The sequence below is a fragment of the Astatotilapia calliptera genome, chromosome 11 (assembly GCF_900246225.1).
Source record: "Astatotilapia calliptera chromosome 11, fAstCal1.2, whole genome shotgun sequence".
Taxonomy (NCBI): domain Eukaryota; kingdom Metazoa; phylum Chordata; class Actinopteri; order Cichliformes; family Cichlidae; genus Astatotilapia; species Astatotilapia calliptera.
In genome coordinates, this window is record NC_039312.1 from 26839392 (window position 1) to 26850145 (window position 10754).

At 40.9% G+C, this 10754-nt stretch overlaps 1 protein-coding gene across 2 annotated transcripts; it reads right to left on the bottom strand.

Annotated features, from left to right (window-relative positions):
* Positions 1-3080: 3080 nt before the first annotated feature.
* Positions 3081-7398, bottom strand: LOC113032453 (uncharacterized protein C1orf232). Of its 2 annotated transcripts, none has more exons than XM_026185377.1 (4): positions 7318-7398; positions 5214-5291; positions 4876-4982; positions 3081-4404 (listed from the first exon to the last, which is right to left on the bottom strand). In XM_026185377.1, the coding sequence occupies exons 1-4, from the start codon at positions 7345-7347 to the stop codon at positions 4050-4052; spliced, it is 570 nt and encodes a 189-aa protein (XP_026041162.1). In that variant the 5' UTR covers positions 7348-7398; the 3' UTR covers positions 3081-4049. The 2 variants fall into 2 exon arrangements, with proteins under 2 accessions (XP_026041162.1, XP_026041161.1); XM_026185376.1 differs by lacking the exon at positions 7318-7398 and adding an exon at positions 6863-7187.
* Between the last annotated feature and the right edge of the window lie 3356 nt (positions 7399-10754).

Genomic DNA, 10754 nt, shown 5'->3' on the forward strand with positions numbered 1-10754 from the left:
ATATAATACAAATTTAATCTTTTTGTATTTTAGATTGCCTAACCTTCTAGAGTCCTACTCAGAGTATGTAAACCTTTGTAACATTAACCTGGGTCCTTAATTACCACCATTATTGCTATACACCATCATGGTTACAAAGGTAACCCCCTCTACAAAAAGAGATCTTGGATATAAACACAATTAACTCATCTTCTCTCAGGTTTGGGCTTTTGTTATATAATTAAGGCAGGCTCACAGATCTTTGTGGGGTTGCTTTTCTCTTAAGTAATTGCAGTGTGTGGCACAGAGCCCAAGGCAAGCAATGAAGAAGAGTGAAGAAACAAGAAAATAGTGTGTTCTTGTCTGTGTTTTGTCTCTGTGGATGAGGGGGATGGTGAGATATTTGTGTTGCACTGTGAGCCAAAAGTGAACCAAATGGCAAAGGCTTACGGGACTTTGAGAGTGTGGCGGTCACACACCTGTCTGACAGGACCACAAGTGATAAAAGAGTTTTACGCTATGGGACCAGTATGAGCATGTGTGCATGAGTGACTTGGATTAACGGTCGAGTCCCCAGAGCTGAAAGTGCTCCTGCTCTGTGTATATGGGCGCACTGCATGAAAGCAAGTTGTTTTGGCATCCGTCAGATTATTTTGTTTAAACTTCTCGCAGAACTGAAATTACAGCAGGTTAACGAGAAGCCGTGGCAGCGAACCAGCGTCCACAAAGGCAGGATATACTCAAAGTGGAGTGACTCCATTATTAATTTGCTTGTGCTTTTCCTGCTTTGACAAGTGAATGCCTGCTTGCTGAGGAAGGTCTTGCCCAAAACCACACTGGTCCTGAGATGAGATCTTATCAGGCAGACTAAGAGAAAACACCTGTGAGAGTCTACTGAGGGTCTTAAGTGCATATAAAAAAACATGAACCATGATCACATGAGGGAAAAATCATATTTAAAAAAAACTGGTACCGACTCTACCTGAAATCCAACATCCCCACAGACATTCCCATGCTTTGACTTTCAGAAAAGGACTCTGTCACCGTGACTTTACCCACTTGTTCTTGTTTTTAATGTGTTTTCATTTTTATTGTTTAAGCATTTTAAGCCTTAATGCACTTAAATCTTATGAGATACTCAAAATAAATCCACTATGGCACTGCGTTGAAAGGAAAAAGTGGCAATAGAGTCCAAAACCATTTTTGTCTGCAGGCTGTAAATATGTGCTGTAAAGTTAAGCATTATGTCACTGCAACCTCCAGGGACTGACCCACTTTTTGAGTCAGCCTGAAGTGGTCATTTGAGGACCTGTGTTGGCTACCTTTTCACCCCAGATGTTGCTTATTGTGTCCCCAGTGGGTGATTCATGTGTATTAGCAAGTAGCAACAATGTAGCCTTGAACCTCGAGTCTTACAAGAGCACATCTGTTCTTTCTAACTCAACATGCACAGACTTCTATATTTTTTAACTCTGGGTTTTCAGAGCTAACAGAGGCTGACAAAATTGCATTACCAAACAGCTTGTATGGATTAAAGTAGCCTTATCGCTAAGACCTTTAAACAGACATCTTTGAGTAAAATCAGTAGTGCTCTTTGGTCTCACTGTTCATCAGTTTTGTGACAGCTTTACTGTGTGTAGTTGTTACATTTAAAGAAAGAAAGCTCTGATAAACCAGTCTCCAAGGAGGAGTCAACAGAGACCACAAAGCTAACCTTAAATAATGATAGCCTTTCAGCTTTTTTCTGGGAAGAGATTTGGTAACTTAATCTACTGCCAAAGCGACTGAAAATCTTTAACCTACGCCACTTTAGCCTTTTCCTCTTGAAGATATCCACATAAATAAAGTCAGAACTCATGAAAACTGCAGTACATGCAGTACTTGTGTGTTGTTTTTTTCCCTTCAGCTTGTGATCTCAGAAAAAATGGTTTCGAGCAACGATAAGCAGCTCATTATTTCTGAGCTCCCCGAGATGCATTTTAAACAAAACTACCAGACGTCACAGACCCCTCAGGTACCCAGTTGTGCCTCTGTGCACTCTCCCTCGTCTCCCCCCGCGTAAACTGCCAGCCCTGCCTGCTTGCCTTCTGATGCTTTCATGCTCTACAAACCTCATTTCCACCGAGCATTGCTGACTTGATGTCATGAAACTAAAATATGGACCTCAAAACATCAAGACAGTAGTCCCCGCCAATCAGCCCAAAAATCAGCCCTTTTGGAATAAATGTTCAGTCTGAGTTTGTTTGAAATATGCAAGAAACACGAGTTTGTCACTGAGCTGCGAGTGGGGAAAGATCTCTTCTGACTCAAACAGAGACGGCTGATGTGAAAGTCTGTACACAGCTAGTGAAACTGATTTCCCATGTCCCATTATGACAGGATAAAATCTGACTGACAGTATAAACACATAGAAATGGCACGAAACCATGGGGTTGAGATCGGGCTACGCTCGCTTGCATCATTTTCGCATCATTATTGTGTGTTGCCAAATTCATATAGAAATCCCAAGAAAGACTCCTAAATTTAAAAAGGAAGCTCTGTTCTATCTGAGGAAACATGACACAGTAAGAGAGAGGAAATGGGTGTGAAAAACAGGACACGAAAGAGATGAAGGAAGTGGGATATGAGGAGGAAAATGGGCTATTTTTGACAGGGTATCTGATCAGGCTGTTGTCATGTTTATAAAAGACTGATTTGATGTAAATGTGAAGGACATGAAGGCAGAAAAAAAGGACAGTTGAATATATGCTATACTAAATTTAAGAGGTGAAGAGAACCCCCTGCTGGCCAGAGGCAGAATTTCGTGTTCTAGATTTTTAAAAAAGGTTCGAGTCAAAGCTTCTAAAAACAACCATCACAGAGATCAGCAAATGAATGAATTTTTTTCCAATATTGCTCAAAAGTTAACATTTTTCAGTCACGTGTTCATACCTTACAAGAACTTCAGTGCAATAGTCTTTATTATTATATACCGAAAACAGCAGAATAAAACAGAATAAAACATGGAATAAGGCATAAATCACAAAAGAACAGAAATAATACCATAATAAGTCAATTTTTTTTTAAATCACAACATTTTAAAAGTCAAAAAACTCACACATTTCAGTCTCAGTCACAATCACAAAATCCAAGTCATCGGTTTTACCGGCTTTATCTCACCAGGCGTACATACGTGTCAAATAAATGTGCTCCACATTTTGCATTCCTGAAGTTTAAGAGAAACTCGGAAGATTATGTAGTATCTACATCATACTGCCAAATTACCTTTCTATAATCCGCTGGCCTCTGAACAGGTTAAGTGAGATAATCCCTGTCTAATCCTGCTATCACTGCCTTTAATCTCTTAATCCGGTTTTTGTTAAACTACAGATTAGATCAAGTTTGCTGACAGGTGTGGAGGCACATGTTCGTGGTGAAAGAAGCACTTTAGGGAAGTAAGTGTAGTCATACAACTGCAAAAACAAAACACTGCCGTGTGCTGCCTAAACCAGTGTGGTCGTCACCAAAATTCTGCCTTACTGCATTCTCTGTGCTGCGGTTAGATGGTAAAGAGACAACTCAGGTCTGGGTGCCCACCTCATCTCCCAGAAATAATTCAGAATTTCATAAATTAGCATAGTGACTTTTAATACAAGCAACTTTAAAAGTTTTTTTCACAAGTAGTAGTGGTTGGAGTTCAATCACTGGTCCGGGATATGAACACTACCTCTGGCTCTGTGCAGGCAGAGAAATGGAAGCTCTCTTTGTTAAGTGTCGCCTATGACCTACACGTCCTCTTTACTCTTACATAAATAGACTGACCTTTAAGTAATGGGGAACCAAAGATTACAAAAAAATAAATAAACAAGAACACTGATTTTCTTTTTATGTCTCAACCAGCAATCAGGCCATTGGTAGTAATGTGGCTGTGAACACACGTTTTCTGGAGTGTATAATAGCTGACAATACAGAGGGACTTCAAGAGGCGCCAGTTTAGTTACAGGATATCCTTTGCAAAATTTACCTTCCTTCTACACCTACCACCCTCCTCATGTTGTTTATTTTCTTTTACTTTCTCCTCCACCATGTTTCTAATTGGTCTTGGTCTTCAGCTCTGCCAGCTTGCTGGTAACAAAGTTCCATTTGAAAGAAGCATCCTCGTTGCCTCCTCCCAGCGAGACGTACTTGGAGAAGCTATTGTTGCTCCTTCCTCCCCCTTCACTCTGCTCTCCCTCAGTGACCTGCCCATCCTGCTGACTTTCCGCCCCTCCAGCCTCTATCACCCCTTCCTCACCTTCCCCTGTTGCTGCCTCGTTCTCAGCAGCAGCGGCGGCGGCCGCAGCAGCTTCGGCCTGTTTCTTGGCTGCCCAGTTGGACGCAAAGCTATCCCAGAATCCCGTGCGCCTGGTGGGTCGCGGAGGCTCCTCGGGCTTTGCTGCAAGCGGACTGAGAATTTAGACAAAGCAGTAGGTGCTTTAAATTATGAAACAACTGACGAAGATTTTAGATTTTAAATAACTTAAGTTTTAAAATTACATGTAAACACAAAGACTTTATAAGAAAGGCTTCAATAGTGATTAATCCAACAATCATTACTTTATGAAATAGACAAAAAAGACAGATTTTGGCCAGTAAGTATCCTAGATTTTCAGAAAATAAGAATTTATGTCTTCCAGTAATTATCTTCATTTCTATTTGTTTTTCTATTAAACCTCCTTTTCCCCTCTCAGTTCAGTCTGTACACCAATTTTGGCCAAAACATTTCTTTGGGTCAGTGCAACGAAAGTAAAACTTCAACCTTATGAGTTACAAAATCGGATAAAGGTGTGATCTCAGTTGGAAAGTGTAAAGCTCTGTTTCACCAGCAACATCAATGTTCATGAATGCATGTGAGAAGATAGACGATTAAAAACTCACTGGTCAGCGACAGGGGGGCACTCAGTCTCCTCTAGGAGCTGGTGTTCATCATCTTTGTTGAAGATCGCTGATAGCCGATTCCAGCTTTTAGCTCCTGCCCCCTGCATCTTGACAAGGTCAGAGGTTAAAGTAGGGATTTAGTGCTGTCAAATATCACTTGACTAACGCTCCTCTGTCATATCTTTAGACATATGCTTAGCATGAACCTTTGCATGGATATTCTCACTATACTCACTGCATCTGTGACCATTTTATAAAGTATTTGTGAAGCCTGCGTGATTAGTAAACGGACAGAAAATACCCTACAAGATTTACAAGCACTGCCAGGGTTCACATACTTTCCTGGCCAGCTGGGAGACAGCATTGGGCCCCTCCTCCTCCTGCACTGGACTCATATCGTTCTCCACCTCTGTGACCTGCAATACCAGTAAACAGAACAATATTTCATTAACCTGTCCACACACAGTCTGGTCACAACAAACTGTCTAAGTTTAATGCACAACACAGAATCTGTGCACAGCAGTCGCCATCTGGTGCGTATTGTGGGTACTGCAAGCTGAGGCAGACCTAGCTTAAACACACATGACACTATTATATGAACTACTGGAGACTAAAAATAAATTGCCACCACAGAAAAATGTTTAATATTTCTTTATTAAAACTAACTTTAACATTTTGCACATTGTGTTTTAATTGCTTGTTTTTTCTCTTGACCAACTTACTAATTACTTAACAGTAGTATTTCCACATCAGTGGATGTTTTGACATAAGGAAGACTGATAGTCAAACACTTTAGCAGTCTCTAATTTCACTAGAACGTGTGAAGCAATGGCAACTCAAATAGCAGTGATGACATCTCTGCATATCTATCTAGATGGAAACTATCTCTCCGGATTCCCTGTCGTCCTTGCAAATGCCCGGGCAGCTCAAGAGGCCACAATGTGAAGCAGTCAGCTGGCAGATCTGAATATGCCAGTGAGGAACCTGGCTATCTGTCTCGTCCGCCTGTCAGCCCGTCATTCACTGGAATGCCAACTAATCCGTTTGTTCAGCTCCTGTGCAGGATCGAATTTCTCAGCTCTCTGGAGATCTGGGTCAACGCAACACTGTTTCACGAGAACCAAGTCCTGCATCGAGTGCAGGTGTTGCCGTGAACATGAGCAGTGGGAAAAATCCAATCCAACAAAAACCACTAAAAAGAAAGTCGATGTCTGACCCTTGGAAAAGGTCACCGCGTAACTCCAAGACGTTCTGAGAGCTTTAAAAAGGTAGAAAAGAAAACGAAGAAAGTTCTGCTTCACATGAGTGTAATCGTCTATTAGTCCTTTCTCTGCGATAAAATGTTTTTATGTTTACTTAAGTCACCACAGGCATCTGAAATATGACTACAGACCAAGATTCAATAATGATTTTATGTAAGAAGATACCAAGCAAAAGGGCATTCGATGACTGCTGAAAACATCCCATATTGCTTGCAGTGTTGCCTGTATTTTGGTTAAAAGCTGTTTAATTATTGCTGTGATTGCTCTTATGTATCTGGATTTCATTTTAAGTCCACATTTGTCTAACAGCAACTAATAAAAAAGTAGATTTGATGCATGTATATTTGTATGCACATGTTAGTAAACACAGTTTCATCAGAGTCGACTTGCCAGCGTGCATTAAGGCCAGCATTGCTGTTCCCAGGCCGAACATCTGTCTTAAAGTTCCCATTGCATGGAAAACAAATCAGCCCTGCAAGCTCATCTAACGCTGTGATGAATAAGAAATGATCAGCAAAACAAAACCAGCTGACTTTCTGACTTCTGTGCCAACAATTATGTCAGCTTTCTTGTACTTTAACCTCTTAAGCCCCAAGCCTAAGTCATCTCCTGCTTTTTCCCCCGCATCAGGGGGCGTTGGGGCTTAAGAGTTTAAAGTGTTTCTGACAAACAAATTAATGAGTAACATGAGCAAATGTGGAGAAACATGTATGTATATTCTGTACCTCCTCGGCAGTGTCCTCCTCATATTCGGGATTAATAGTCTTCAGCACTTTGCTTTTATAAACCTTCCACATTGGATTCATACTTGCAGAAATAGATGCTCAACACTTGAGGGCAAGACCTGTGAAGATGCCTCTGCGCTCCACCCTCCACCGAGTCTCCACGTCCACCTTCAGCTCAGTTGGGCCGACTTTGGCCTGTTTCCATGCGTAACGTTCTCAGCAGATTATAAATGCAGGGAACTTGTTCAGAGCTGAGGCCCAAACTTTGTCATGCTGCTTCTCCTGGTCAGATTATGTCTGTCTCATTAAGCCAGCAGGGCTGACAGCTGCTTTCATCCCCACAGAGTGTCTGAACAGGTAAAGCTAGGAAGTTGCGCTGCTTGTGCATCCGCCTACGCAGGTATACACACACACACACACACTAATTGTCAGCGTCACGGTACTGCCTTGGTTACCTGGAAACAGGTGTGGATTTCCTCATTCATATTTCAGAGGGTTTCTTTTGCAGAGCCAGAGGTCCATTGTCATCCTGTGCTGGTAGGATGGCTCCTATAACCTTGCCACACAAACACACCAATACAAACTAGTTTTTCAGAAAGTTGGAACTACTGTCTAAAAGGTAAATAAAATAATATAAATTCCACAAGTATTTAATTAAATTAGACCAAAGACCGCTTAATAAATGTTCAAAAGTGAAAAAGAAATCTAAAATGTCTTTATGATCTTTGCAGTTTACATGTGCAAACATAATTGCAAATGTTTCCCTGAACACAGGGTGTGCAGGTTGTCAGTGCTATTCAAATGTAAAAGGTTGTACATTTCCACCTTGATCTATTCTGTGTACATGAGCACAGAGCTTTGAGAAATTCATGTTCTGATAACATCCTCCCCCTCCTTCCACGTCCCGTCTTATTCAAGTAGCGAGCTGGAGGGGTGTTGTGTAAAAACGTGCAACAGTCGCTTGTAATCTGAACTGCATTTGAATTAACGCTACACACAGGTGCTCATGTCTTCTTTATTTATGGCAATTCATCTTTATACCATCCGTATTAACAAGTAACTCCTCTTTCACTGTCACCTGGCCACTTCCTCTCTGTCCTCCTCTCTGCCGCTGCTATTGGCTGCCGTGACAGATGAGACGAACACCAATCAAATTCAGGCGCCATGCAAGGTTTTTTTGTGTTTTTTGTGACTGGTCGCCTGGCAACCCAAGCGGGCTAGTTTCATGTAGATAAAGAGAGAAGTATAAAGCTCTGATGACAGATTGGATTTCCACCAGCCACAACACAAACAGCCGACTACAGACTACAGCCGTGTTTTGCTCACCTGGCTCAAACTGACAGAATTGTAACTGTGGTGATAAACTCAAACATCAGCAGCATAACTGATCGCTATAAACGATCGCTGCAGGGAAGGATTGATAATGATCTTGATTATCAGCAGAGAAATTTGACCTATGCTGTTCTGTTGCCCTCCTGATCCTGGTTTTGATTACCATACAGACTTCCACAGTAATGAAGCTGTAAGGTCGGGTAGATCCATACGATCGGCGTGAATTATGAATGCAAGTCTATGGACGACACATCTACACATAAAGACGGGTGGAATTTGGTCATTTGAACAGCAGCCAGTTTGGGCAGCTTGAGGAGCTCAGGTTTCAGATGGGAAAGGTCACACCCAGGGATTTATCAGTTACCGCAGCACACACAGGCAGTAGATTATTATGTATGACTGACATGTTATGACCTACATATCTTTTGAAGCATTACAAAGGAAGCTGGAGAGTATTGTAACCAGTATGTGTCGGGATATTAAAATAGATCAAATTAATCTGGGTGTCGCTGATAAACTCTATCCGGATTTAAAGTGCATATCACTCCTCAAACTACAGTTTTGAGACGTTTACATCAGACATATTTTTCTGAAATAAACTTGTCAGAGGAGAAATACGAGCACAAATCCATCTACCTGAGTACTTCAATAAAAGCTTGAAATATTAGAACGTTTTTGTGATATTTGACATTTCTAACCCCTTACATTTCAATTCAGTTTGTTTGTAAAAGAAAATAGACACGTATAGCTGCAGATCCTTGCACTGATAATACCCCTAAGCTTTTAGACCACAGGTGCTTGGCTCAGTTATCATTTCTATCTCACAAGATAAATTTTCATAAATAAATTAAAACTGATCAGAACTGAGTTCAGCTTACTGGTGTCCGGCCTTCCACAACAGTCCCAGTTTTCCATGTGGTCCACAGGAAAATTAATTGCCTAACCTTGTTTTAGACTATTTAAAAACAAAGCACTAACTGGGGCTTTCCAGCCCTGTGAAGGACTGGCAACTTGCACAGTGTATACTCTGCATCTGGCCCTGAGTCAGCTCCAGCCCTCATCATGAACTGGATAAGTGGTTTATAAAATAGATACATGGAGGCTTTTCCATTGAATATCAAGAATTCTAAAGTTAGAGAGGCAAAGTCGAGATGAGTAGAGCAGGGATAGTGGATATAATGAAAAAAGGATGTTGAATATGGAACTGTGAGGTAAGAGGAAAAGAGAAAGCTCACAGAGGAGGTTTATGGGGAAAGGACACGGAGAGGGTAGGGTGAGTTGGAGGCAGGTGATCTGCAGTGGGAGCAGCCGAAAGAAGAAAAATAGAACTACAAATTCATTTTAATTATATATTTTAATACGTTTATTACCTCCTTTATCACATTAAACACAGACAGCCTCAGATCACCACTAGGTGGCTCAAGAATCCTCAACAATGGTGGACATCCGTTTCAGAGAATCTTGAAGTCGCACTCATTTCCTTTTTTCAAATGCCTAATGATTAAGGCCGTGATTTTATCCCACACAGGCACAAAAATACGGAATAAATAAGAATACAATGCAATATAAAGAGAATACCTACTAGTAGGGAGTGTGATTGCATCAAATAGTTTTTTGTTATTGAAAGCGGGAACAAAAGGATTTGGTTTGCTTTACTAATCACCCTATTTGCATTGCAAATAAACTCAGTACAGGTAAAGGCTGAAGTCAGGGTTCTGGTGGTTGATTTCATTTTCTTGACGCTGTTCGTTTAAGTTAATTCCAATTTCTGTTAGGCCCATTGTATTTGTATCGACTTCTGACAGAGAACCAACTTTTTGTATTGTGTATATATATACACACAATCCAGAAAAGCTTTCTACCTAAATTTAGGCCACAGGTATTTAGTATTTTTTTTAGTATTTTATTTATTTATTGTCATTGTCAAGAACAATGAAATTGCGTTTGGGGCTTCCATACAACCCAAAAAAAAGAAGAAAATAATAAATACCCCTTAAAACCCAAGTGTACATATTTAACCCAGTGTGACTCCAATGCAATAAGACAATCCTTAGCAATAATGTTCGTAGAAATTCAGACAAAGACCTGAGAAACATGACAAAATACAACAATGCAACCCATTCAATATTATTGTACTGTGAGATATGATATCAGATATGATAGTTATCTATTTAAGAAAGAGGGGGGGGGGGGGGGCAGGAGGGGGAAGAGAATAAAGATATGATGCACCAATGCAGACCAGTTCATTGCTATTAAGAAGTTGGATATGGTTATTGTCCGTGAGAGGGGGGCAGAGAGTTCAGGAGCCTCACAGCCTGTCTCATCATTGTTGGATATAAGTCCGAGCACTGTAGTGTCATCTGCAAACTTAACAATGAGATTGGACGCGCAGGAGGAAATACAGTCATGGGTGAAGAGGTCTTTGTCTCAGAGCAGTGACAAAGAATTTGAATTTCAGAGAGAAGCATATTTGCATTTCAGCGTGTCCTCCTTAACAGAGGGTGGCTACCCAAAGACAGGAACTGGTCTTTTCCACCATCAAAGCATAAAACCGATAAAA

Bases quoted from the DNA above. Each gene is read 5' to 3' on its own strand.
- LOC113032453 (XM_026185376.1), bottom strand. From the start codon at position 6,943: ATGAATCCAATGTGGAAGGTTTATAAAAGCAAAGTGCTGAAGACTATT. The intron at 4,983-5,213 runs GTATGTGAACCC...GACCTTGTCAAG, and splicing joins TCTCCCAGCTGGCCAGGAAA to ATGCAGGGGGCAGGAGCTAA. The intron at 4,405-4,875 runs GTGAGTTTTTAA...CTAAATTCTCAG, and splicing joins TGCCCCCCTGTCGCTGACCA to TCCGCTTGCAGCAAAGCCCG.